We start from the raw sequence: 27868 nt of genomic DNA, 5'->3' as shown, positions 1-27868 counted from the left end.
GAGAAGTTAGGGAATCTGTCTAAGGGCCTATGGAATTGGCTGAGCAAGGATTTGAACCCAGCTCAATCCGCGAGTCCTGTACACCCGCGAAAAGGTTAAAACCTGAACTGGGAACCCCAGGAGGTTGGAGTAACCCAAGGGGGCAGGGGAACCAGCTGCCTTGGATCCCCAGAGGGACGAATTTGTGTTTATTTTCAGGGTCTCCTCTGGCATCATATGCGGGAGACGTGGCCCCCGCGCCCTCCCAGCTCCCTGCGGGGCTGGGGCTGCTGCAGCTCTGAGCCGGGGCTGGGTCAGGATGGGGCTGGGACCCCGGGGTCGGGGCGCCCGGCTGAGAGGTAGGCGCAGCCGGCAGCATGACAGACTCCAGAAGCCCTCCCTGAACAAAGACTGGGTGGGAGGAGGCCTGGTGTGTCCCCACCCCGCCTCCCCCAGCGCCTGCTGAACTGAGACCACAGACGGCAGCCGGGCGGAGCGAGCATGGCGGGGTCGGGGGCCGCTCTGCTGCCCCTCGTCCTGCAGCTCCTGAGCTTGGCGCTGGTCCTGGGAATGCGCAGAGGTAAGTAGGGGAGCCAAGGGCTCAGGGTCGGCGGCCAGGCGGGGGGCACCCCACCCTTGCTCAGACCTCTCTGAGGGAAGGAGGTGCGGCCACAGCTGCCTCTCCCTGCCCTGCCTGGGGGTGCGTGGCCCGCCTCCGATCTTCCGTGGGTGGAGGAGCCGGCTTCGTGGGGGAGCTCGGGGGCCGAGGCATGGGGTCCAGGAGAGGGAGGGGGCTTCCTACCGTGGCCTCGGAGGAATTCCTGCAGGCAGCGGTGGGGGAGAGGCTGCGCTGGAATCCGGGAGTCTGAAGTTAATTATTTGTCTTTTGAAAGGGGAAAAAAAGGAGGCCAGCTATGGGAGCTGACTTTGGTCTCTGTGTCTGGCTCTCGCCCAGAGGGACGGGCGGGAAAGGAGGGATCGAGAGGCGAACTGAGGACAGTGCCCCGGGGAGCAGTTAGGCTTCTGTGCAACCGTCAGGAGCCTTTCTGCAGGTCTCTCCAGGCGAGGGACCGGCCCTATCTTCCCTGAGGGTCCCAGGGGACCCCCAGCTGCTCCCTGACCCCCTAAGTGTTCCTGCTTAAGCAGGTCTGGAGCAGGATCATGGGGGATGGGAGTCACGCTGGTTGGAGGGTTTCGGATGCTGACAGCCCATCCGTCCTCCGACGCCCCTCGCGGGGCTGGCTAGGACGGAAGCTGGGAGCCGGAGCCCGGCGGAGACAGAGTGCCGTCGCAGGTGACCTGCACGAGGGAGGGGCACGGCAACCTGCACCAGCAGTTTGGTGCCCGCGCTTGTTGAGGGGTTAGAACCCTGGACGTGGGGGATGGCAGGGCAGGCTGAAAAGACGGGTGGCCCTAGCGAAAGGTCACACTTGCACCTGCCGCTGGGAACCTTCAGAGGGGCCATTTAGAACAGCTGCACCGCGGGAGGGGGAGCCGGCGGAGGCCGGCAGGACAGCTCGGCTTCGGTCTTCTCAGTAGAGATAGAGGGAGGGGAGACGGGAGGGGGATGGGCTGGGGGATGACTGGGTGAGGCCAGAGACTGACAGGGTGTGGGAGAGGCGTGAAAGTGGGAAGCCGAGCTGTGGACTTCTGAGTAGGTGGGGATGGCATTGTTAACCAAGCCAAGGAACTCAGCCAAGCAGGTTTGGAAGAACAGGACAACTTAGGTTTTGGATTAGAATCTCCAGTCCCACCTTGGCGATGACAGTGGGGTGGTGGGGGCAGTGGGTAACATTGGCCCTTGCCTCACAGTGATTGAGAGAGAAGCCACTAATGAGCTGCATCTGTGGGAAAGGTCCTCCCCTCTCCCCCCTCCTCCAGTGCCTCCGCTGCCCTGCCCACCCCCGCCGGGAGGTCTGTGGGATGTCTGTGGAGTTAGTTGGCCCCCCACCTCCCCCCACTTTTGCCTTTCTGACTACAGGGGAGGGATCAAAGTGAGAGTGGCTGTCCTGAACCCCAGCTCTGAACTCAGGTCCCCTTTCCCTCAACATAGTGTCACCCAGAGCCCTCCCCAATGTGGGGTCCCCAGACCCCCCCAGCCACAGGCCTGGGCACAATGACCAGGCTTCGGGTGGCAACAGAGAGCAGTTATGCTCCTCCCCGCATTACCCCCACATTCTCCAGAAGCGGTGCCTTCTGAGAGGTGAAGACAGCAGGTGGCAGGCAGGCTTTGTGCCCCCAGAGCAGGCACTGGACACCGGAAGGCAGCCCTGCCTTTCGAGTGTCTGTCTGCCTCTCCTGCACTTCAAGGCTGACGTGCTGGCTTCTGGGCACTCCCAGGGTGACATGCCAGCTCCCCGGCCTCCCCTGGCTGAGTCCCTGGCCCAAGTGAAGATGAGTGACCCTGGCTTGCTGGGAGGCTCTGGTCTGCATGCTCCCTGTGCCCCCAGAGGGCCAGGGCCCCGGGGGCTGCTATCCTACTAAAGATTTCTGCTGCTTGGAAAGCTGGTCTGGGGCACTTTTGTCCACTCAGGGCTCCCTCCTCCTCCTCCTTCATATTTTCACTTTAACATCCTCACCAGCCCTATCTCCTTCCATGGATGATAGATTGGCAGGCGACAGGGGTGGGGCACACGAGGACATCATTGGGAAGACAGAGCCCAGCACACCCAGTCCCTCACCCATGGGCTCACCCTATATTCTTGTGACTTCAGGTGGGGCTGTCTCCAGGGATTTCCCGGGGCTTGCTGACATCCGGGACTACCAGCAGCAGGCCTCAGCCCACCCCCCAGCCCCTGCTGGTGCCCCCCAGGAGCAGGGGCAGGGGCGCTCTCTGAAGGAATTGTTGAAAAGGCTGGAGGCCGAGGTAACACAGCTCAGAGAGCAGGTACCATTGGAGCCCGGCCTGTGTGGTGCGGGAGGGCAGGCCTGTGCTGTAGGAGGGAGGAAAGGAAGCGAGGGAAGCGCTGGGTTTGGGGGTGCTAAGGGACCCTAGAATAGAGTCATTTTAAGTGTACATGGAGTGGTTCTTTTTTATTTCAGAGAGAGGGGAAAGGAGGGAAACATCATTGTGTAGTTGCCTCCAACACACCCCCTACTGGGGACCTGGCCCAAAACCCAGGCATGTGCCCTGTCTGGGAATCAAACCGGTGACCCTTTAGTTCGCAGGCAGGCACTCAATCCACTGAGCCACACACCAGCCAGGGCCATGGAGCGGTTCTTATCTGAACAGTTCTTAATATTGCTTTCTTCATAAAAATGAAGAACCTCCAGGGTATCTGTTTTGCCAACCCAGACTTTCATATTCTTTCATGTATTTGCAAACATTATAGAGCACCCACTGTACATACAACATTGTGAGGGAAGATTTTGGGGGGATAAAGGTCTTTCACTGTTGGACGAAAGGATTGGGTCTCCTTCTGTCCAAAGGAGAGGCCAGGGGGCCCCATGCTCCCCTGGGAGCCTGTCCGGACTCCAGGTCCTGGGAACCGTGACTGTTTGAGCTGGACGCTGACTGGAGGGGTCCCACGGTTGCTGGAACACCAGCTCTCCTTGTCATCCTGCCCTGAGGGGGATGGTAGGGGAAGCTGAGCCAGCACCTCCACACTGCCCCCCTCCCCAACTCTTTGCTCCAGAACAAGGACCTGCAGGAGAGGGTGAGGCGGCTGGAGTCCTGTGAATGCCGCCCAGCTCCTCCCCAGTGCTGGGGGCTAGAGCGGGCCTGGCCTGAGGGGGCTCGCTGGGAGCCTGATGCCTGCACTGCGTGTGTGTGCCAGGATGGAGCTGCGCTCTGTATCCCCAAGCCTGGCCTGCCCCAGTGCCGCGGTGAGTGCCATCCCATCTGGGACTCGGGGCCTAGAGACAGGCACGAGGGCCGGGGTGACAGCACTGTCTCCTTCTCAGGCTGCAACCACAACGGTCAGGCCTATGGCAATGGGGAGACCTTCTCCCCAGACGCCTGTTCCACCTGCCGCTGCCTGGTGAGTTCCACGACCCACCTGAATACCTGTACCTGTCCCCCTTACCCGTGTGCCTCCCTTAGCTACCTGTTGCTGCAGCCTGGCATGCCGAATGTTACGTAATGGGACCTGCCTGCCCCTACCCCGAGCCTTGCCGCTGGTGGCCTTCAGCTCATTCTGAGTAGCTCTGTTTCCTGGGGCTCAACCCCCATGCACAGGGTGGGGACCCCGGGCCCTCTGATTTGGGCCTGGCAAACGGTGGCATGGAGGGCAAAGAGGTTGGTGTTGCTTGTTGTCCTCACCTGTGGACATCCTCTGACTGTCCCCTCTCGTCCATCTGCCCCTGTCATCTACCCACCTGTTCTCTCTCATCTGGCTCCACACCCACTTTCTTCTGTCCTTTCTTTCCTCACTCTTTCATCGAGGAAGGCCTTGGTCCCCTTCCTAGGATCCCTCTACTCTCTGGGAATTTGCTGGCACCTGTAAGAGACGACTTCTAGGGTCAAGAGTGGCAGGAGATGATGAGGGTGGTGTAGGATGTCTTTTTTCTGCCCTCGGACCAAGGGTCACCCATGTCCCTTGAACCAACTCCGCCTCTTGCTCCTCTGACTTGTCCCAGCCTGGGGTGAGGTTTCGGTTCTGGAGACCCCACCCCACCCAGGGCTCTGATGCCTGCGCAGCCAACAACCTTCCTCCCCACAGGAAGGAGGCGTAACCTGTACCCAGAGGCCGTGCCCAGGGGGACCCTGCCTGGAGCCAGGAGCATGCTGCCCTCACTGTGAGCCAGGTCAGCCCCTGCCAGCCCTGGCCCTGCCTCCTGTACTTATTCTGGGGCCTGAGCCATGGTCTGCCACCTGCCACCTACTACAAGCTCAGAGGGGGCCTGCCCACTCATTCCAGCTCTGGCTAGAGGAGTTCAGAGCTGAAGCACAGTCATTGAAAATGCTAACTCTGGCCTGGGACTACACCAGAGGCTCTGTATGACCTTTTACCTGCCCTCGGGAGCTTCTGATCCAGTTGAGAAGATAGTTATAGTTGGTATAATTCAAGATCCAATGAGCAGATTAAGAGGAAGTGTAGAAAGGCAGTAGGTGGTTAGTTGCCAGAGGAGAGAGCAGGAGGGCAGGGGAAGCCCACCCCCACTAGGTGTCAGGGTGGGCTTTACAATCAATGGACTGTCTGAGCTGGATCTTTGAGGGAAAGCGGGGTTTCACCAGAAAGAGACAGCGCTTACGGGCCCTTGGGGCACAAGAGCGGGGTGCTGAGAGGTGTGTTGCAGGAAATCAGTTTGGAAAGGCCTGTGGGAGGAGGCCGTGAGCCTTACAATGTGAACTTTCTTCTGTGGGCCATAGGGAGCCATTGAAAGTTGAAGAGCCAGAGCGTGGCATGTTCAAAGATGTCTTTGAGGAATATTCATTGGGTAGGATGCTAGACACAGAGTGGCCAGTTAGAGGGCCATTAGAGCCACTATCTATTCGTGAAGCCAGGGATGGCAGTGGCCAAGGAGGGGTGACTCTAAAGAATGAGCAGGGGCTGGTGACTGGGTGGATCCCCTGGAACAAGGGGGAATGAGGAGGGCAGCGGTGCCAGGGACAGAGAGCTGGGAGGAGGCCGAAGCGTTGCTCTGCTGGGGGGTGTTGCTGTCGGGGACACAGTGGCCAGACTTAGCAAGTAAAACCACAGGAAGCCCTGTTAAACTTGAATTTCAGATAAACAGCCCGTACTGTTTAGTGTTTTGGGGACACACAGTAAAACAGTACGGGTGGTTTATCTTGTCGATGTAAGAAACATCCAAACCAGGAGAGAATTTTTATAGGAGTTTATCTGAGCCAAACTGATGACAGAAGCCGGGGAGCAAGATCTCACGTGTTCCGGAGAAAAACAGTTTTGCAGCCTCTTTAATACACTTGAAATTAAGGAGGGAACCGGAGGAGAAAGCAGGGCGGGAATTGGATGCAGGGGTGTCCAGCCTGCAGCCCTCGGGCCACATGCAGCCCGGGATGGCTGTGAATGCGGCCCAACACAAAATCGTAAATTTATTTAATACATTGTGATGTTATTTCATGATTACATGTCGCAATGTATTTAATGTGTGGCCCAGACAATGCTTCTTCTTCCAGTGTGGCGCAGAGACGCCAAAAGGTTGGACACCCCTGGTACAGGATAACTGACAAGACTCTGCTTTCTTGAGGGTGGTTGTGGCTCATTTCAAAGGTGTGTTAACCTAGATGCACAATGGACAAGGCTTACTTAAAGCAAAAATAAACCTTTTACTAGAAAGTTGTGTGCCTGGGACGTGACTACCCGCCATGACCTGCCCAGTTAGGAATTTAGGATCAGATCACCGGTGAGGTTACTTTCCAGAGAAGCCCTTTTTTTCATCCACATTCTGGAATTCAAATTCAACAGAGCTTCTTTGGTTTTTTATCTACTCTACTCCTGGAAGAATCTCAGCTGGTGGCGGGAAAGCTGAGACAGGGGCTCAGGAAACAGTGAGGTCTGGACTGTAGCCTAGGAGCCTGGGGGGAAATGGTTGGAGTTGATGGATCTTGAAAAAACGGGACATACGCACACACAGCCTGTAAGAGGAGTGGCACCTAAGGGCCACTGCTAGCCCATATGATGTCTTTGGTGAAATTAAAAAAGAAAACCAAAAAACGGCACCCATTCCTCAACAGATGGAAAATGGAAATCTGATTGTTAGTCAGACACTTTACTGCCATCTGCTGGACGGTTGTAGTAAACACCAAAATCTCTGATGTCTATCTCCTGAATGGCGCCCCCTTGTTGTGGCGCCCTCCAGGGTGCTTTTGCCCAGGTCTTCTGGGTCTCTTACTTGGGGACTTGGCCTTGGTTTTGCAGGCTGCCCTGAAGGTCACAGGGCTGGGGAAGTGTGGCATCCTGAGCCTTGTGTCACCTGTACCTGCCAGGTAAGGGAATCAGAGGCTGGCCCTAGCCACTACTCACGCCCCTGCTGCCCGGTGTACCCCAGGTCTGGCAGAGCCAAGCCCAATCTGGGGGCCAGACAGGGCTGCTGCGGCCACCCAGGCATGGAGGTCCAGAGCCTGTGGGGCCAGCAGGGTGACTCACAGTAACCCGCAGTGGAGAGGTCAGGAGGGCTCAGCGTCTGCCCCGCAGGCAGGGACCGTGCAGTGCCAGGCGCCCTCATGCCCCGTGCTCAACTGCCTGGAGAGCTACACCCCACCTGGGGAGTGCTGCCCCGTCTGCTGGCCAGGTGACTTCCCCGCCCCGCCTTAGCCCCAGGGCATCTGGCACCTATTTGGGGGCCATGCCTTCCCTCGGGTGATGTCCACCCTGCTCTCATCTGACCAGCCTGCCATCCTGGCAACCCTCCCCAGGCTGTGAGTACGAGGGGCAGCTTTATGAGGAGGGGGCCAACTTCCTGTCTAGCTCCAATCCCTGCCTCCAGTGCTCCTGCCTGGTGAGTCCCTCCACACCTTTGCCCAGGCCCTGCTCCTCCTTGGATGTCCCCTGCCCCACTCTGGGGACACTCTTTCAGCCCCTCACATGTCTTCTGAGACCTGGAGCCAGAGAGCTGCCCACCTTGTCCTAACCCTGTGCCCCACCTCTCCACCTGCCCGACACCTGCCTGCTGCACTCTCTCTGGGAGCTAGACCCGGAGGCCTTACAGCTGTTGGTACATTACAGAGGAGCCTGGTGCACTGCGTGCCCGTGAAGTGCCCGCCCAGCCTCTGCCCTGAGCCAGTCCTGAGGCCTGGCCACTGCTGCCCGACCTGCCAAGGTAAGCCCTGACCCGGCTCTGGAGCTGGGACGCCCGAGCCCAGATTCTGTCTTTGCCACGCTGTGGTCAGGGACCTCTTGAGTGAGTTCCTCTGAGCGAGTTCCTCTGAGCCTCCATTCCCCGTTTGTATGGTGTGGTTGATGATATTCTACCATAATAATGTCGGCTCTTTTCTGCTTTGGGCACATATGACCCAGGGTGGGCCCTAGAAGCAGGCCACTAGAGGGTGACACTGAGTCACTGGCCAGTACTGTCCGAAAAGCAGGAATAGAAGCAGGCACCAGGCGCTACAGAAACTCAGAGGGAGGAGCCCTAATCCAGCCTGGGCACTGGAGGGAAAACGTCCTGGAGTCCCTGCGTCCCGAGTGACCTTCGAGATAATGCTGTTGGCTAGGTGGAGGGTGGAAGGAGGCAGAAGGGCATCCCAGGAAGGGAGGGCAGCTAGAGCAGACGCTTGGGACTGACCCAAAAGTGAGTTTGGTGGATGTTAGGTGGGAAGATGCAAGCAGACAAATCTTACAAGAGAGGTGGGAGGGGCAGGAGAAAGGTGGGGGAGGTGGGCATGGCCTTGCTGGGTACTGGAAAACTTGGGAGGGCAGGCTAGGAGCTTGCTTTACCCGGCTGGGACGCTGGCAGGCACCCAGGGGATCTGGGCAGAGGCATGAACTGGCCTGGTCTGGGCTCAGAGGAGAGCCCTCAGAGGACACGCGGAGGGGTGGGGGAACAGGCTGAAGCTGCAGCCCAGACTGGTTCCCATCAAACTTCCTCTCTGCCCCTCTGTCCCCCAACCCCAGGCTGTGTAGAAGGTGGCTCTCGCTGGGAGCACGGCCAAGAGTGGACTGCACCTGGGGACCCCTGCCAGATCTGCCAGTGCCTGGTGAGCCCCGATGCTGCTCCTAGGCTCTCCCTGTTTCACCTCTCCCCCTCACCCACCACATTCGTTCCTCCATTCCACTGAGCACACCCCAAAGGCACTGTGAGGGGGCAGAGATGGAGAGGACCCGATCCAGGGCCTGGCGAGGGCAGGGGTGGGGTCGTGCCGTCTGTATGCCCAGCCCGACCGTAGTAGGTGTACAGCACCGGTGTGTGAACTGAACTCAGGAAGCTTACAGGCCCCGGGAGTGAGGCAGGGAATACGACAGATGGCACACGCTCCAGGGAGGGAGAAGCACAGGCTGACTTGAGGTGCCCAGAACTGTGTGGTCTGATCAGTAGCCACAACTGCATGTGACCACCGAGCCCTCGAAATGTGGCCGCCCAGTTTGAGATGGGCTTTAATTGTAAAACACACAGTTTTAAAGGTTTTAAAGATTTAGTGTGAAAGAAAGGAATGTAAGATATCTCATCCACACTTTGTGTTGATTCCACGTTGAAATAACATTTTGGATATATTGGGCTCCCTGGAACATATAAAATTCAGTTTCATCTGTTTTTATTTTTTGAAATTTGACTACTAGAGAACTTTTCCCTACCACTAGAGATTTATTTATTTATTTAAAAATTTTTTTAATTTATTTTTAGAGAGAGAGGAAGGGAAGGAGCAAGAGAGGGAGAGAAACATCAATGTGTGGTTGCCTCTCATGTGCCCACTACTGGGAACCTGGCCCACAACCCAGGCATGTGCCCTGACTGGGAATCGAACTGGTGTCCCTTTGGTTCACAGGCCAGCGCTCAATCCACTGAGCTACACCAGTCAGGGCTAAAGAATCTAAAAAAACATATGTGGCTTGTGTTATATTCCTAGTGGGCAGCACAGCTCTAGAAAAATCTTCGTGTAGGGGTGGTGTGTACCTGGGTCTTCAAGAGCGGGCAGGATGGAAGCAGGGAGAACTGGGGGAAGACCCTGCAGGAGTCAGAGGCTGAATGTTTGTGCCACCCCTCCCCCACTTCATGTGTCGAAATCCGAGCCTCCAACGTGATGGTGGGAGGCGGTGGGGCCTTTGGGAGGTGATGAGGTCATAAGGATGGGACCCTCCTGAATGGGATCAGTGCCCTGAGAGCGTGGTCGCCCCCTTCTGCATCGTGAGGACACAGCAGGAAGACAGCCGCCTATGAACCAGGAAGCTGTTCTCACCAGCTGCGGGTACCTTGATCTTGGACTTCCCAACCTCCAGAACTGGGAACTAAATGTCTGTTGTTAAGCCACCCAGTCTATGGACTTTTGTTACAGCAGCCCGAATGGAATAAGACACCAGGTGCAGGGAACAGTCAGGACAGAGCCTGGAGAGGAAGGTGGGGACATGGAGGCCTAATGTTCAGGTGGAGTGCATGCTGAGAAGGGCTGTTTCATGGGGGCTGAAGCCGCCCCAGAGCGACAGCCTGCCAAGGACTAAGGACTCTGTTATGGAGTCTGTGGACCCTTTTATGACCATGTGCTTCTCCTCCCTGTTCACAACGGCCCCCCTCACACACCTGTGAGAAGAGCCACTGGCTGCCCGGACGCTGATGGGGCTGCAGACAGTGAGCCCAGGTGTAGACAAGAACTTCAGGGACAGGGTCTATGTGGAAAGGCCACGGGGAGCAGCAGGAGCTCCTGTTTGTTGACTGCCAGCTCCCAGAGGTTGATGCCACACAGGGCGTGGGACCTAGGTAGCCAGCTAGGTTATATACATCTGTAATTGTTTCCTCGGGCTGTCGTAACAGAACCACAAATGCAGTGGCTCAACCAGCAGAAATGTGTTGTCGCGTGGTTCTGGAGGCCAGAAGTCTGAGGTCACGGTGTCAGCAGGGCTGGGTCCCTCTGAGGGCCGGGAGGGGGACCACGCTCCACGTCTCTTGCCCAGCTTCCGGTGGTCGGCTGGCAGGCTTCCATGTTCCTTGGCTTTGTCTCCATCTTCACATGTCGCTCTGTGTGTCTGTGCCCAAATTTCCCCTCTTCATAAGGACACCAATCATTGGATTAGGGGCCACCCCACTCCTGGATGACCTTATCTTAACTCCTTCCATCTACGACAACTTATTTCCAAATAAGGTCACATTCTGAGGTAACAGGGAGGTTAGTACTTCAACATATGAATTTGTGTGTGGGAGGGATACAATTCCGCTCAGAACAATGTCTAATAAGTGGCTAGCTGGGACCCACATGCTGTCTCTGCCACCTGGCTGAGCTCGGATGGCCCCTTCCCCTGCCCACTCTGCCCGCCACCAGGAAGGCCACGTCCAGTGCCGCCAGCGAGAATGCTCCAGCCTGTGCCCGTACCCTGCCCGGCCCCTCCCGGGCACCTGCTGCCCTGTGTGTGATGGTGAGTCCCTGGGTGGAGCTGGGGGGGATGCTCAGAAAGCTGACTGACAGCCCAGCCGACCTGTCGCACAGAGGCCAGGCCTCGGGGCAGTGGAGGGCTCCCGAGGAGGGTCTAAGGCACCATCTTCCCGACAGGCTGTTTCCTGAACGGGCGGGAGTACCGCAGCGGGGAGCCGGTGGACTCTGGGGACCCCTGTGCAGACTGCCGCTGTGCTGTGAGTGTGGCTGCCGGGCAGGGAGGGCCTGGCGCCTGGGCCTGCCTCTCCAAAGCTGACCCGGCCCTGTTGTCAGAACGGGAGTGTCCAGTGTGAGCCTCTGCCCTGCCCGGCTGCGCCCTGCCGCCACCCAGGCAGGATCCCTGGGCAGTGCTGCCCAGTCTGTGCTGGTGAGTGGGGAGTGGGGCGCGTGAGTCCCCGGGTAAAGGGGAGCCTCTAGCCAAGAGAGTCTCTGCTGTGTGTGTGGTGGGGGTGGGGGTTGCTGACTTGGACCTACAGGAAGCCCCCTTGAGCTAAAGTATGGAAGAAATCCTTTACATACCTAAGCTCCTGTCACCACCAGTGAGGGACGAGTTCTTACCTTACCTTCGCATGGCCAACCAGGCACTGAGGTGGGGCCCTGGCTACGGGGAGGGTGGGGTGGGGTTAGCGGAGACCCCTGAAGGTAGCTGTCCTCATCAGGGCGGGAAGTGGACGTCAAGATGGAGGGAGGCTTCCCTGTCAGCCTCCAGCCTTGTCCCCCCATCCCTTTGCCTAGGCTGTGAGTACCAGGGACACTACTACGAGAGCCAGGAGACCTTCAGACTCCAAGAGGGTGGCCGCTGCATCCGCTGCTCCTGCCAGGTAGGCAGTCCCCGTCTTGAGCCCCTGGTCTGCCTCACCCTCGAGGTCCTCTCACCCGGTGTCCCTCCTAGGCCGGCGAGGTCTCTTGTGAGGAGCAGGAGTGCCCGGTGACCCCTGCACCCTGCCAGACTCTGGCCCCCAGCTGTGCCCAGGTGTGTGGGGGGGAGGGGAGAAACAGCTGTGAAGGAGCGCTGCTTCCAGTGGCTGGAGATGGAGGGGTGTGCCTTCACAGTAAGGGGGGAAGTGCTAAACCCACCACCCCTTCCAGAGTGTATTCAGAGGCTGCTGTGGGGAAGGCAAAGCCAGGGCCCTGTAGTCTGAGAAGGGGAGAGATGGGTAGAGGTGTCTGGGTTGCCATGGTGACAGCCCCCTTGCTGTGTAGCCTGTGTGCTCAATGGAGAGGAGTTTGCCGAGGGGGTCCAGTGGGAGCCTGAGGATCAGCCCTGCACAGCCTGCTCTTGTCAAGATGGGGTGCCCGTGTGCGGGGCTGTGCTCTGCTCCGCAGCCCCCTGCCAGCACCCCACCCAGACACCCGGTGAGTGCCCCGCCCTGCTCTAGCTTTCATCCCCTGCTTTGCCCAGCTTGTGCTGACCAGCTGGGCTCTGGCCAACCTGCCCCGCCCAGGTGCCTGCTGCCCCAGCTGTGAGAGCTGCACCTACCGTGGCCAAGTGTATGCCAACGGGCAGAACTTCACGGACGCAGACAGCCCTTGCCACGCCTGCCGCTGCGAGGTACCTCCCAGGCCCGCCGCTGCCCTGCTGAGCCCTTCCCTGGGCTCACCCCCATTGCCCTCTCCCTTGCTCTCAGGATGGGACTGTGAGGTGCTCCTTGGTGGACTGCCCACCCACAACATGTGCCAGGCCCCAGAGTGGGCCCGGCCAGTGCTGCCCCAGGTGCCCAGGTGCGTGCTTACTGAACCTGTCTGGCTCCGAGACCTTAGTCCCTGCCCTCCCCCTGCCGCGTGGGCACAACCGTCCCCTTAGAGAGCAGCAGTTGTCGAACTGTTTTCAGTCTGCCAAAGCTTGGAGCTCCTGGGGCGTGGGTGGGAGGGAGAGGAGAGACTTACTTATCCTTCATGTCACCCTATTGCCCTTTTCCCCATCCTTCATTTCCTCTCCCAGTGACCCCCCCACTCAGACAGGTTCGTGTGTCTACCTGTGTAACACATGTTCAAGCACATGTTCAGTGTGCAGGAGGGACGCTGGGTGCCAGGATGCAGTGTGCCCTGGCCCCTCCCCGTGGGGAGAGTGCTAGGGCGTGTGTCACAAACACAGCACGCACGGCCAGGAGCCCTTCGCCTTTTCACCCGCAGAGGCACACATCTGCCTGCGGGTGAAGGGCGTAAACGCACGCACGTGTGCGCACAGACACACGCACATGTGTGCTCAGAGAGATGGCCACACCTGCATCACAGCCCCCTCCTCTCCGTCCATGGGGACAGCTTCCAGGCGGCACTTCCACAGTGGCTCTGGCCGGCACCGGTGGAGGGCTGTCTGGGGCCTGCCCTGGCACCTCAGTCCTTGCTCCCCTCCCCCACCCCCTGCCCAGACTGCACCCTGGAGAAACAGGTGTTTGTGGATGGAGAGAGCTTCCCCCACCCTCGAGACCCCTGCCAGGAGTGCCACTGCCAAGACGGCCATGCCCGCTGCCAGCCCCGGGCCTGCCCCAGGGCCCCCTGTGCCCACCCGCTGCCTGGGCCCTGCTGTCTGAGTAACTGTAACGGTGAGGTGGACAAGATTGGGGCGGGTTCCTGGGAAGGCTTGGCCCAGTCTATGCACATTTAGGGCTGGGAGGGCATGACCTGGGTCATGTAGGGCATCTCCCGGGCCTATAGCTGCCCCCTCCCCCAGGCTGTGCCTTCAGTGGGAAAGAGTACCCCAACGGAGCAGACTTCCCCCACCCCTCTGACCCCTGCCGCCTGTGTCACTGCCTGGTGAGTCTGCCCCCGGGGTGGGAGGAGGAGTCCAGAGGAAAAGGAGTCCAGAGACAAGGAGAAGTCCAGCGTCGTGGGGGTGGGAAGGGTGGGGATCACCTCTGCCTCTCACCACTAACCCTTGCCTCGCTGCCGTGGTCCCTCTCTCCACACAGAGCGGCAGTGTGCGGTGCCTGGCCCGCCACTGTCCTCCGCTGCCCTGTGCAGAGCCGGTCCTGCTGCCGGGCGAGTGCTGCCCTCAGTGCCCAGGTAAGAGCTGCCCCACTTGCTCGCTGCTCCCCGGAGGCCCCCTCTGCATGCAGCCTCTCCCTTGGGCACCCCGTGATGCGCGCTGTCTGGCCTCAGCCTCTCCCTCCCGCTGTCTGAGGCCTGGAGACTTAGGCGCCGCGCGCCACCAGGAGCACTTCTTCCCACCCGGGGACCCCTGCCACCGCTGCCTCTGCCTGGATGGTTCAGTGTCCTGCCAGCGGTTGCCTTGCCCTCCCGCGCCCTGCGCCCACCCACGCCAGGGGCCCTGCTGCCCCTCCTGCGACGGTAACACCCCTTGCGGCCCTGTAGCGCACGACACCCGCTTTCTCGAACTTGGCGCGGAGCCTCCCCCTCGCAGTTCCTGCGTTACTCCTCGGTCCCCTTTCTCCAGCCCCAGACGGGGCGCCATCCCGGTATTCCCCTCCTCCGGGGCTGGTCTCCCGTGTCAGTTCTCACAGAGAATTTGGGGAGGCAGTGCCCGCTTTGTGGGGCCTGGGAGGTTGTGGGCCCGGTAGACAGCCACCGTGCCCCCGAGCCCTGCCCTGTCTCCTGCCTGCTAGGCTGCCTGTACCAGGGGAAGGAGTTTGCCAGCGGGGAGCGCTTCCCTTCGCCCACCCTCTCGTGCCACGTCTGCTTCTGCTGGGAGGGCAGCGTCAGCTGCGAGCCCAGGGCCTGCGCCCCTGCTCAGTGCCCCTTCCCTGCCAGGGACGACTGCTGCCCTGCCTGTGATGGTGAGGTTCGGGGGAAGTGGGCAAGGGGGTGGGAGGACTGGGGCAGCTTCATCCTCACTGCCCTAGAGAGGGTCCAAAATACTTAATACAGTAAGAAAAAAAAAAAAGCACTGGACTTCGTCCTGCCTCTGATGCTATTTGGCTGTGTGACCTTGGACAGGTTACATAACCTCCCTAGGCCTGATTTTTAAAAAACACACACATTTTATAAATGTGAATTTTGGTAAAATGCACATAACGTAAAATGTACTATCTTAACCATTTTTAAGTGCAACTCTGGGCATAATTTTAACGCCTATAAAAAAAGAGACGGTTGAACAAGACCCTTCCCCAGGCATTGGTTGCTCTTGCGTTTGGTCTCAGTTCCTTCCACATACCCTCTACGGCCTGTGACTGTATTTACTTACTGCTTTTCTTCAAATTCACTCACTTTTAAATTTAAATGTATTTAGAATGGAACCTTTATATCATACTTGAGATAGAAAATTAGATGTGCAAGGAACAGAATATCACCGTAAAAATGAATACAATTAAAAATCAAATATTAAATTCAAGTCAGATAATTTTGCCTGCCAAGGCTTTGAGCCTGAGGCTCATCCCCTCCCCCGTTTTTTAAAAAGTTTTATTTATTTATTTTTAGAGAGAGGAGAAGGGAGGGAGAAAGGAGGAGAGAAACATCGATGTGTGGTTGCTTCTCGAGCACCCCCTACTGGAGATCTGGCCCACAACCCAGGCATGTGCCCTGACTGGGAATCAAACGCACCCTTTGGTTTGCAAGCTAGCACTCAATTCCGTTAGCCACATCAGCCAGGGCCCCCTCTTCCTCTTTTTTCACTGGCTTTTCTTTTTTGAAGAGAAGTTTTAGCCCTGGCTGGTGTGGTCCAGTGGATCGAACACCAGCCTGTGGACCAAAGGGTCGGGGTTTCAATTCTCAGTCAGGGCACATGCCTGGGTTTCGGGCCAGGTCCCCAGGAGGCAGCGTGTGACAGGCAACCACACATTGATGTTTCTCTTCTCTTTCTCTCTCCCTTCCCCTCTTTAAAAATATAATAAATAAAATCTTTAAAGAGAGAGAGAGAAGTTTTAGGTTCCCAGCACAATTGAGAGGAAGGCACAGAATTTGCCCATCTACCCCCCCACACACAGGCACAGCCTCCCTCACTGCCATCGTGCCCTGCCAGTGTGGCACATTGGTTACAACTGATCAGCCTACACTGACACATCCTTATCGCCCAGAGTGCCCTCTTTGTCAAAAAAGTCAGAAAGTGTCAGGTGCTAAGGGCAGGCTGGGGCCCCTCCTCCTCCACTGATCACTGAAGGGCCAGAAGAGCGTTGGGAAGGGGACATCTTGGGTCTAGGCCGCCTCCGTCACCTCAAGCAACTCCCAGCTCTCCTCAGGGTGGAAAAATTGGTGCCTTCTGGTCAGGCAGTGACCTGCTGAGTATTTGACCCCAGGGACAGATTCCATGTGCGTTTTCCCCATAGTTGGGATAGGGAGATTATTTTGCAGGCCGAAGGGGTGAACGTTGACCCTTTGGCCAGTCCGACTGTCCCTGCAACTCTCCAATCCTTCGCTCACCAGCCTGGACTGAGCACTCCCTACCCGCCAGGCCAGGTCTCTGAGGCCTTGGACTCGGGCCAGGTGCAAGCTCAGAGCTGGTGACCGCTATCCTCTCACCCCTTCGTGCCCCCCACCCTGCCTCTCTCTGTCCTCTCTGCAAGGCTGTGAGTATCTGGGGGAGTCCTACCTGAGCAGCCAGGAATTCCCAGATCCCCGAGAGCCCTGCAACCTGTGTACCTGCCTTGGAGGCTTCGTGACCTGCAGCCACCGGCCCTGTGAGCCTCTGAACTGCAGCCACCCACTCATCCGACCTGGGCACTGCTGCCCCACCTGCCAGGGTAGAGCAGCGCCTGGCCTTCCACTGCCCCTCCTGGACTCCCAGTGGCCCAGAATCACCTGGTCTGGCCACTGTCACCATCCCCTGGGACAGCCACACAGCAACCCACATGCTGCATTTTCACTAGATGCCTCACGCTGTATGCATGCCCTCCTCTCTGTCCCTGCGGTCACCTCTCACTGACTGTCAGATTCACCAAATAACCAGACTCTGCGCTTCCAGACCTTCTTGCTCTTAAACTGTCTTGCTGTCTCCCTAAAACATCACATCACGAGACTCAAAACCACCCAGCCCTGGCTGGGTAGCTCAGTTGGTTGGAGCGTTGTTCTGTACCCCAGAGGGTTGCGGGTTCAATCCCTGGTTGGGGTGCATACAGGAGGCAACTGATTGATGTCTCTCTCTCTCTCTCCCTCCCTTCCTCTCTCTCTAAAATCAATAAACATATCCTCGGGTGAAGATTAGAAAAAACAATCAATGGCATCAGGAGGGACAGCTTCCTTAGCCCAGCCCGTCCCTCACCTTCCTCCCTGGGTGTGCCCATCCCCTCACATCCCTTTCCCACACTGGCCCACGGGGACAGGGCAGTCTCAGCAGTCTGCCACCCCACCTCCAGTCCTCCATGCTTTCCTGCATGCAGATCTCACTGCTTACAGCCTGGCTGAAGCCTTCCCAGTCGCTTCTCCCTCCTTCTCAGACTCCCTAAGCTTTGCAGAGGTCGCCGGGCCTGGCTGGCTGTGTGAGAGCGTGAGTGTATATGTGCGTGTGGCGGGGTGGCAGTGGACAGCTTCATTGACGGCGGCTCTTCCATTACACCCCCCTCTCTGCCAGGATGCCTCTATCATGGGGTCGCTGTGGCCCCTGGAGAGACCCTTCCTGACCCGCTTGACCCCACCTGCTCCCTCTGCACCTGCCAGGTGAGGCGGCCCTTTGGGAACTCGATAACCTTTCATCTCATCCCTGATCCTCCTTTCTGGCCAGGCGTTGTTTCCTCCAGCCAGGTCTCACAGGGCACGGTCGGCCTGTGACAACTAGTGGGACAGGACGGGATTCAGGTCTCCTGGGCCAAGCGAGGGGGTTGGGCCTGGCAGGCTCGGTAGGGGCACCCCATCTGGGGCAGTGTGCAGCCTTGTCTGCAGGTGGGATGACACAGGAATCAGGAAGTGGCAGCGGGGTCTCTCTCCCCCAGGATGGTTCCACGCACTGCCAGAAGAAGCCGTGTCCTCCAGCTCTCTGCCCCCACCCCTCTCCAGGACCCTGCTTCTGCCCCGTGTGCCACAGTGAGCTGCCTCCCACACACCTGGACCCCCACGCCCTTCCCTGCTCTCTCCCTTCCCTTTCAGCCAGGTCAGCCTGAGGTTGGAGAGGGCAAGGTGGTGTAGCCCCCCACCCAGGAAGCCTGTTGCCCACAGGCTGCTTCTCTCAGGGCCGGGAGCACCAGGATGGGGAGGAGTTTGAGGGGCCCTCAGGCAGCTGTGAGCGGTGTCGCTGTCAGGTATGGCAGGGAGGTGGCAGAGGGGGCTGGGCACAGTGCCTCTAAGGCACCCGACCTACGGAGCAAGTCACTGACCCCCAGCATCTTCTGCAGGCCGGCCAGGTCAGCTGTGAGTGGCTGCGGTGCCCACCCCTGCCCTGCCCACTCCAGGTCACAGAGCAGGGGAGCTGCTGCCCTCGGTGCAGAGGTAGGCCCGGCTGCTGCGGCTGCCCCCTGCTTCGGCCCGGACCCAGTGCTCCATCATCTGCGCCAACCCCTCCCCTCAGCTCCCCTCCAGTCTTCCTGCCTGCCCCTGCCCCTGGCCTGCCTGGACCATCTTCCCCTCCAGATGCTATCAGAGCCCCTGCAAAGCACCCCCTCCCAAACCACACCCCGTTCATAATAATAGTGATGATAACACTTATTGAGCGTACTCCATGAGCCACACCCCGAGCTAAGCACTTTACACATATCTCATTTAATCCACACAACAATCTTGTCTTATCAGCTAGGTACTATTATTATTCTTACTCCACAGATGAGAGAACTGAGGTACAGAGAGGTAACAATACTTACTTGTGGTCATTCGGCTGGTAGGTGGCAGAGATAAGATTCGCAATTAGGCTGCCTGGTTCTAAAATAAGAGCCTTTCTTTTTTTCTTTACCGTTTAAAAAAAAATTTTTTTTTAAGATTTTATTTATTTTTAGAGAGAGGAGAAGAGAAGGAGAAAAGGAGGAAGAGAAACATCAATGTGTGGTTGCCTCTCACACATCCCCTCCTGGGGACCTGGCCCACAACCCAGGCTTGTGCCCTGACTGGGAATTGAACCGGGAACCCTTTGGTTCACAGGCTGGCACGCAATCCACTGAGCCACACCAGCCAGGGTTAGAGTAAGAGCCTTTCTGAGCCTGCCTGCTGCCGAGCATGTTATGAGTCCAGAACCACAACAGTATGTCACTTGTCCTGTGAGGTGGGCAGGACAGATGAAATCCCTATTTAACAGCTGAGACGACTATGGCTTGAAGAGATTCAGTTATCTGGAGCACATGGTTAGTGATGGAGACTTTCATTCATTCTATGTACATTTATTAGATGCCTGCCGCATGCCAGGTACTGGTGCTGCCGCTGGCCTACAGCAGACAGTGCCTGCTGCCTGGCATTTGGTTTAGCAAGCAAGCAGACACAGAAGGGATTAAGCCCAGGAGCTCTGCCCCCCACCTAGTGTCTTTCCCCTCCACCGAAGAGCTGTTCTGCCCGGGGCCACCGTCCCACCTCAGCCCCACAGATCCCCTCCCATGCCAGACCCGAATGCCCCGCTGACCACCCAGGGGGGCGATCAGGGCTAGCACACCGAACCCAGACTCGGACCTCACCCCTGCCCACTGGGGACACAGGCTGCCTGGCCCATGGGGAGGAGCATCCTGAAGGCAGCAGCTGGGAGCCTCCGGACAGCCCCTGCTCCTCCTGCCTGTGTCACGAAGGCGTCGTCACCTGTGCCCGAGTCCACTGTGTCAACTCCTGTGCCCATCCCCACCAGGGGCCCGGTGACTGCTGCCCTCGATGCTCTGGTACGGGGAGCCCAGGGTGAGCTGGGTGGCAGGGAGGCTGAGCCTGGTCAGCATCTCCCTGCCTTGGCACTGGGTGGGGCAGCAGAGATGGGCTTTTCCAGAAGTGGCCCCCATGCTTGTCCCCAAATCCTGGGGGCTGGGGGTCCCTGGGAGACAGAGAACCCCACTCCCTACCCCTGGCACTGTTGCCAGCGTGAAGGCTTGCTGGTCCTATTCTGCCCTTACCCCACGCCCAAGACTGCGAGCATGAGGGCCGGAAGTACGAGCCTGGAGAGAGCTTCCAGCCTGGGGAAGACCCCTGTGAGGTGTGCATCTGTGAGGTGGGTGAGGGCCACGCTGAGGGGCGGGGCACTGTGGGGAGCAGGCACAGTGGGGGCAGAGGCAGGAGAGTGGCCCTGCGGCCAGGTGGTAAGGTGAGGCTTGGGAGGAAGAGCCAGCAGGACCAGTTTGGAGTCAGCCAGAGCACCAGTGCTGAGTGTGGGGAGGCAGTGGGCAGGACCTCCTGGCGCCTAATGGGAGTGTAAGGTGGGTGTGAATAGGAGGTGGAGGACACCCCTGGGAGACACCACTGGGGAATCTCCATTTGAAAGGTAAGGGGGAGCCAATGGAGGGTTTTGAGCAGGCAGTGACATCATAGGTCCAAAGATTAGGCAGTGGGGTTGGGGAGGGGGGTGCAGGAGGGTCAAAGGTCACATGAAAGTTCAGGTCCAGATGACTGGAAAGAGAAGGGGAAGTCATCTCTGGGGATTAGGGCATGGGGTGAGGAGCAAGTCTGGGGAGACGCTGAGTCTCTCTGAACACTGGAGTCTCCCTGCCAAATGAGGTGCAGCAGGAAGATGAAGGGGTTTGGACTCCAGGGGCAGGGGGTGGCTCAGCTCCCAAGGCCTGGGACCCACCCCTTGCTTACTCATTCCTGTCACAGCTGCAGCCTGAGGGGCCTCCCAGCCTGCGCTGTCACCGTCAGCAGTGTCCCAGCCTGGTGGGCTGCCCCGCCAGCCAGCTCCTGCCCCCTGGGCCCCAGCACTGCTGCCCCACCTGTGCCCGTGAGTCCCCAATATAGGGGCAGATAAGAGCAGGGCTGCCACCCCCAGACCGACGCTGAAAGCGCCAGCAGCTCTCCTCCACAGTCCCAGCCGCAGCCCTTTCCTGAGATCTCAGGCCCTGGCCAGTGAGGCCTGCACTGCCCCAAGTGGAACTCGGGAAGCTGGCAGGGACCCCTTGATTCTGAAGCTGGGCTCATGCTGCCCAGCAAGGGGCGCTGTGGGATGGCAGCTGTGCCAGCCGCTGGCTTCTTGAGGGTGATGTCAGGACAATGGGGACAGTGAGTGGCCCAGCTACAGAAGTGGGGAGAGCTATCCTTATCAACACTTGCTACGATGTGCTCCAGGGAAAGAGAAAAACACTAACATTTATCAAGCACCTACTGCATGCCATGCACTGTACTTGGTTATGTTAATAAGCAGTGTCTCATTTAATTCTCAGCTACCCAGTGAGTTAGGTATTATTATTCCCTTTTCACAAGTGAGGAAACTGAGGTTCCGAGAGGTTGATTGTTCTGCCTGAAATGGCTCAGACATTGAGGACTGGAACCGGGGTACCCGGCTCTTCGTGCTGTTTTATGCTGTTTTAGCCGGGCAATATGAAGGAAACGAGGCGGGGAGCAGCTGGGGCAGCATGTGGGCCTTAGGGACATCAGGCTGAGGAAGCCACACCTGATCAGTTTCCAGCCCCCACCCCCAGTAGCCTAGCAAATTTCCTTTTGGAAAGTCCAAATTTTTCTTTGTTTAACCAGAAGGAAAGAGGATTTATCCTTCCTGAGCCAAGGTGATTGGACATGGGTGTGCCCTGGGCCCCAGAAGTCTGGGGGTAGTGTGGGAAAGTGAGATCAGACGGGCTTACATCCCCTGTGCCCCCTTCTGCCCTCTACATTGCATTCTTGTCCACACAGAGGCCTTGAGTAACTGCACAGAGGGTCTTCTGGGGTCTGAGCTGGCCCCGCTGGACCCCTGCTACACCTGCCAATGCCAGGTGAGCCCTCCCTCCTTGGGGACTCCCCAGGCCAGGTCTTCTTCCTCCTCTGTGGGCTGTGGCTGAATCCTCTCTCGCAGCAGCCCCCTGCGGCTTCCCACTCACTTTGACACTTGCCCACTTGTCCTGACTGTCACATTCTGCCAGGGCCCTGCTCCCTCCCTGCCATTCTCTACCCGTGTTCATGTGCCCTTCCGTAGGACCTGACTTGGCTCTGCATTCACCGAACCTGTCCTGAGCTCAGCTGTCACCCGTCAGAGCGCCATACCCACCCTGGGAGCTGCTGTCCCACATGCCAGGGTAAGTGCCCAGCCTTGGTCTGCACCCTCAGAGCAGGAGCCTGGGAAGAAGACGGAGGGGTGGCATCCATGGGCCAAATGGGCAGTCCAGCTCTGCACTCCGAACGCCAGTTCGTTCTTTTGTAGAAATAGAGGGCTATTCACTGGGGTGAAGGAGAGACCCATGAGGCAGAGGGAGTCAGGGAACGAAGCATGGATTCTCAAGGCCTGGACTGAGGCTTGTCAGTGGGATCAGGAACCCCAGGCCAGCTGGTAGGGTATCGCACTGCTGAGCTGGCAGCCAGCCCAGCCTGCCATCTAGCAGGTCCTCTGCATGCTGGCTGGAGATATCAACACCACCAGGGTGCTAAGTGGATAGGGTGGGCAGCCCCTACCATGGGCCTTTAGGGTGAGCTCTAGGGAGGAGGGATGCAGCTGGACAGACAGTGCTCCCCCAGCCCCATTTCTTCTCACCAGAATGTGTGGTGGAGGCTGAGGGCCGCAGAGTGGCAGATGGAGAGAGCTGGCGGGACCCCAGCAATGCCTGCATTACTTGCACCTGCCATGTGAGCTGGGGATGGGAGGGTGGGGGGTGGAGGATCTTATAGAAGAGAGGAGGCTCAGGACACTGGGCCAATGAATCTGGGGTCTTTGAGGTAATTAGGGAAGAGTGCCCCCTCTGGGTGAGAGAGGGCAGAGGCATCCCTGTGCTGGGGCACGGATCTGAGGGCTGAACTTCATCTCCCCACTTGAACATGAAGTGGGTGTTCTTGTGGAGCAGGGCCAGAGAGAGAAGGGGCTGCTGCCTCAGACCGTGAGTCAGATGGTCCTCAGGAGTGTGAGGCCAGGGACCCCAGGTCCTACCGGAAGTCCCTAGAGAAATGACCTCTGTCCTCAGTGGGGCCACGTGGAGTGCCACCTTGAGGAATGCCAGGCTCTCTCCTGCCCCCATGGCTGGGTGAAGGTTCGGGACGCTGGCAGGTGCTGTGAACGATGCCAAGGTGCGGGCCAGGATGATGAGGGAAGAAGGACCAAGACTCAGTGCGAGGGACGAGTGGCTGACACTTGTCCCCTACCCTCAAGTCTCCTCAGCCCCCACCCAGTCGTGCACGCACCAGGGCCGACAGATGGCCTCCGGGGAACGCTGGACCGTGGACGCCTGCACCATTTGCTCCTGCGTGGCCGGCACCGTGCACTGCCAGAGGCAGCGCTGCTCGCCGCTCTCCTGTGGGCCTGTGAGTGCCGCGGTCTAGGGCAGTGGGGTGAGTGGGCACGTGGCACCGCCACCCTGATGCCTCTCGGAGGAAAGGAGGAACCTGGGCTTGGGCCACTGTCTCGGAGCGGTGGGACCAGGGGCCTGCAGTTTCCAGAGAGGCCACGAGGCAGTGCCCTGAGCCCTCTCGCACGGAGTCTGGGAGCCCGAGCGCTCCTCGGTCCTCGGTGAGTCTCTGCGTGGGGCTCCGCCGGGACTGCCGCGTGTCTGACCGTGTCTGGGGCGGAGGCCAGAACGAGGCCCCCGCCCTGAATCCCGGCAGCTGCTGTCCCCGCTGCCTGCCGCGCCCCGCTTCCTGCATGGCCTTCGGAGACCCCCATTACCGCACCTTCGACGGCCGCCTGCTGCACTTTCAGGGCAGCTGCAGCTACGTGCTGGCCAAGGACTGCGGTGGAGGGGACTTCAGGTGAGCAACCCCTCTGCCTTCTCTCTCCCTAACCTCCTACACCCTCTCCTGCTGACCATTGCACTCGGGCCCCTTACACCGCAGTGTGCACGTGACCAACAGTGACCGGGGCCGGAGAGGTGTGGCCTGGACCCAGGAGGTGGCGGTGCTGCTGGGAGAGGTGGCCGTGAGGCTACTGCAGGGCGGGGCAGTCACGGTGAGGCGAGCAGAGGACCCAGGGGAAGGTCGGTCCCACGCTGTCCACTCCTCCTCAGTCCTGACGTCTCCCCTCCTCCCGCCCCGCTTCTCCCCCAGGTGGATGGGCGCCTCGTGGCCTTGCCCTACCTGCAGGAGCCGCTGCTGTACTTGGAGCTGCGGGGACGAACCGTGATGTTGCACGCCCAGCCGGGGCTCCAGGTGCGGCCAGGGCGCGTGGGGTGGGGGAGCCTCGGGCCTGCTCAGGCTTCCGTATCTGTGGAGGGAGTGGGGATTACCCGCTATCCGGGCCGCGCTTGGCCACGAAGGTGAGAGTTCTGCTGGATTCTGAGGGGAGAAGAGGAATCGGCGTGAGAGACCTCGAAGTGCAATGAAAGGAATTCTGAGCTTGATTTCTAATCTTGCCTCAGCCACCGACGCACTGGGCCTCTTAGGCCTGTACCAATCCTCTTTGGGCCTCAGTTTCCTCATGGGTAATATGGGGGAAGGGTTAGTGGGGGGGCGGGGGGTCAACTAATGTCTCCTAGGCAAGTTCAGGATTCCTTCCAACTCCCAAGTCAAAGACTAATTCACTCCCCCACCTCCAGCAAGAAGCGTAATTTGTGAAATTATGCAATAGACTTGTCTACACTTATGATCCAGACTCTAATTGCGCTTTGTCCTCTGTGAAGCCTGAATACCCACGAGAGAGTGTATCTCCGGAAGTGGGTACATTTCACCTGGGGGCCGAGTTCAGGGATGCAGACAGAAGGTGCCTTCCTAGGAGCTGTGGGTGGCTCTTCACAGATGCCACAGCATGTGCAAACGTGGCCTTGACCAGGGCGGCCTCCCTCCCACGGAGAGCCTTCGTCCTACAGCAGGGACTGTGCTGACACAGTGCCTGTGGCCAGGATGGACCTTGGGCTTCTTGATGCCCCTGTATTTCCCACTCCCTAGTCCCAGCCTCTCCGCACAGATGCTGTGGGACGGGCAGTCCCGGGTGGAGGTGAGCGTGCCTGGCTCCTACCAGGGCCAGATGTGTGGGCTCTGTGGGAACTTCAATGGCTTTGCGCAGGATGATCTTCAGGGCCCTGAGGGGCTGCTCCTACCCACTGAGGCTGCATTTGGGAATAGCTGGCAGGTGAGTGGTACGAGAGCTAGGGATGCTGAGGGGTCTGGGGTAGGGGGCAGGCTGGAGACAGCACAGTGGAGCCTGAGTCTCAGAGCAGTCTTCCTGTATGGAAGTGCAGGCAGGGTGGACACTGAATGGGCTTTTGCACTTTAGGGTGTTTTGGGGGCTTCTTGCCTGTCACAGAGCTAGAGGAGGCAGGATAGCCTGTTGGAAGAGGCCGCACCAAAAGCCTGTTTTGCTGCTTATGGGCTGTGTGACTTTCAACAAGTTACTTGCCTGCTCTGGGCCTTGGTTGGTCCCCAAAATGCAGAGTAAGGAAAAGTAGCTGATACTTCCTTTCTTATTCTGGTAGGGAGGCTTTTGAGCCTAAAACAAAATATTAGGTGGAAAATGCTTTGAGAAGCAGCAAAGTCAGCTGCCCAGGGATGTTCTCATAGCAGGGTCACCTTCCCCACCTAGGTCCCAGAAGGGCCGGAACCTGGTCGACCCTGTTCCAAGGGCCGGGAGGTGGATCCTTGCCGAGCAGCAGGCTACCGTGCCAGGCGTGAGGCCAATGGCCGGTGTGGGGTGCTGAAGTCCTCCCCGTTCAGTCGCTGCCACGCTGTGGTGCCACCGGAGCCCTTCTTTGCTGCCTGTGTTTATGACCTGTGTGCCTGTGGCCCTGGCTCCTCGGCTGACGCCTGCCTCTGTGATGCCCTGGAAGCCTATGCCAGCCACTGTCGCCAGGCAGGGGTGACACCTGCCTGGCGGGGCCCCACACTCTGTGGTGAGCCAGCAATGCCCAGTGCAGGATGGGGAGAGGGTGGGTTGGAGGGCTCCCGTCCGGGTTGGGTAGGTACAGGGAGGGCTGCAAGGGCTGAGCAGGGAGACTGGAGCACTGACCCTGCCTTCCACCTCACCTGCAGTGGTGGGCTGTGCCCTGGATCGTGGCTTCGTGTTCGATGAGTGTGGCCCGCCCTGCCCGCGCACCTGCTTCAACCGACACGTGCCCCTGGGCGAGCTGGCCGCCCACTGTGTGAGGCCCTGCGTTCCCCGCTGCCAGTGCCCGGCGGGCCTGGTGGAGCACGAGGCCCACTGTATCCCGCCTGAGGCCTGCCCCCCAGTCCTGCTCACCGGGGACCAACCTGCCAGTGATCTGCCCGGCCCCAGCCAGGAGCCCCGGGGGGCGCCCTGATCCAGGATGATGCTGACCAGGACTCATCAGACTAGAAGCCTCTCTTTGGAGAGCAGCTCCCAGGCTGGCCAGAGCTTCTGAGAGAGAGTGCTCTGCCAGGCACTGGGAGCCTGGGCCTGTGTCCCGCTGAGGCCCCCACCATGTTGAGTGAGAAGCAGTAAACTCAGGGCCTGTCCCAAGGCTGCCTTGTGTGTGCGTGTGCTTCCTCCTGTCCCGGGGTGGTGGCATGGGCTGCTTGGAACTCAGGGCCCTAAGTCAGCGTCCCCACTTAGCTCTGGACCTTGCTCGCTCCTACACCTGCATCCCTGTGCTGCCCTGCCTGCCATGCCCTGGTGCCGCCCTACGTGGGACCCTCTGCGGGTCCACGTGGAATCCCGCAGGGCCCGCAGTGCTCAGAGAAGAGGCCCAGTGCCCACATGCATCCCCTTTTCTCTCAGTTTAGGGATGCCAAGGACTCAGGTGCCCCTGGGCCACTCTGAGCACTGGTGATACAGGGACCCTGTGCCTGGGGTGGGGCCCAGGGCCGTGATGAAATACACATGTGCGTGTGTACACACACCCCACACGCATGTGCACCTGTGCACATTAACCGGCATACCCACCCCCTGTGGGGAGTGTGGGCCGGGCACACACATGCAACTTTCAAAGACATCCAGGTAGGGGAAAGAACATGGGTTTTGAAACAGGAAAACTCTATTTCTGCCCTGACCGGTGTGGCTCTCAGTTGGTTGGGTGTCCTCCTGCAAAGGGAAGAGTCGCCAGTTCGATTCCTGGTCAGGGGACATGCTTGGGTTGCGGGTTTGATCACCAGTCGGGGTGCACCCGGGAGACAACTGCTCGCTGTTTCTCTCCCTCCCTTCCTCCCTCCCTTCCCCTCCCTCTAAAAATGAATAAATAAAATATTTTTTAAAAAAGAAAAACTCTTTGAAAAGAAAAACTATCTTTTTATTGCTTTATTTTTATTTTGTTTTTTAATTGATTTGAGAGACAGCAACATAAATTTGTCGTTCCACTTATTTATGCATTCACTGGTTGGTTTTTGTACGTGCCCTGACTGTGGATCAGGACGATGCCCTAATCACCTGAGCTACCTGGCCAGGGCAAAAATATATTTTTAAAGTGAACTCTATTTTGAGTTCTCTTTACCACCTACCGGCTATGTGACCTTGGTGTGTTAGGACCTTGGCTAAAAGGTCAAGGGGGACCCTATTCTCACGGCTAGGTCCGTAATGTTTCTGCAGAAGTGACGTGAGAGAGTTGGGCTGAACTGAAGTCACCTGCCGGCTTGCTCTGCCGAGGCTGCCCTCTGGGGCTGCCTTGTCTTGTGGGGCGGTTATGAAGCAGCAGGCAGGAGAGTCTGCTCCTGACAGCAGATAGAGCGAGGCTTGCAGGTGCTCTCGCGTGTTCGCTCCCTTCCCTGGCTGTACCACACAGACTGTGTCCTCATCTGATGTATTTATTGCAAAGGATGAGCAGAACAAGCAGGTCTTGCACTCCGGGCACAGCACTAAACCCTTTATGTGGACGAGTTCAAAGGTCCTCCCAGCTGCCTTCTGAGAACGGTGTTATCTCCCCCATTTCGTATATGGAGGCTTACAGTCCCCACAGAGCATCAGAGATCTGAACCACATCCATCTGTCTCCAAAGCCCACCCTCCTTCCACTTCCTCTACCACCACACAGGATTCCACATGGACCCATGAGCAGCGAGCACTCTGCACAGGGACAGCTTGCAGCCAGCACTAGGGAAGTACTTGCCATTGTCCCGCCTG

The 27868-nt window shown here is 58.6% G+C and overlaps 1 protein-coding gene across 1 annotated transcript; it reads left to right on the top strand.

Moving 5' to 3' along the window:
* The first annotated feature begins 300 nt into the window (after window positions 1-300).
* Window positions 301-26540, top strand: KCP (kielin cysteine rich BMP regulator). Its single transcript, XM_053927315.1, is given in 43 exon segments — window positions 301-559; window positions 2694-2866; window positions 3615-3804; window positions 3883-3959; window positions 4641-4725; window positions 6801-6868; window positions 7041-7173; window positions 7298-7380; window positions 7608-7701; window positions 8496-8578; window positions 10850-10943; window positions 11078-11157; window positions 11234-11327; window positions 11696-11781; window positions 11853-11889; window positions 11892-11933; window positions 12164-12316; window positions 12406-12512; window positions 12589-12682; window positions 13330-13503; window positions 13632-13714; window positions 13870-13963; window positions 14060-14248; window positions 14524-14694; window positions 16417-16593; window positions 17421-17506; window positions 17779-17869; window positions 18002-18084; window positions 18178-18271; window positions 19459-19632; window positions 19870-19952; window positions 20555-20675; window positions 21581-21660; window positions 21861-21960; window positions 22416-22504; window positions 22837-22939; window positions 23022-23173; window positions 23445-23617; window positions 23702-23813; window positions 23912-24013; window positions 24768-24932; window positions 25383-25689; window positions 25829-26540. Coding segments are annotated over 43 exon segments (5124 nt in total). The 5' UTR covers window positions 301-480; the 3' UTR covers window positions 26098-26540.
* Window positions 26541-27868: the final 1328 nt, after the last annotated feature.

This window comes from Desmodus rotundus, chromosome 6 (genome assembly GCF_022682495.2).
Source record: "Desmodus rotundus isolate HL8 chromosome 6, HLdesRot8A.1, whole genome shotgun sequence".
In the NCBI taxonomy this organism is placed as follows: domain Eukaryota; kingdom Metazoa; phylum Chordata; class Mammalia; order Chiroptera; family Phyllostomidae; genus Desmodus; species Desmodus rotundus.
Note: the sequence above shows the minus strand (reverse complement) of the source record. Positions and strands in the feature narration are given on the sequence as shown.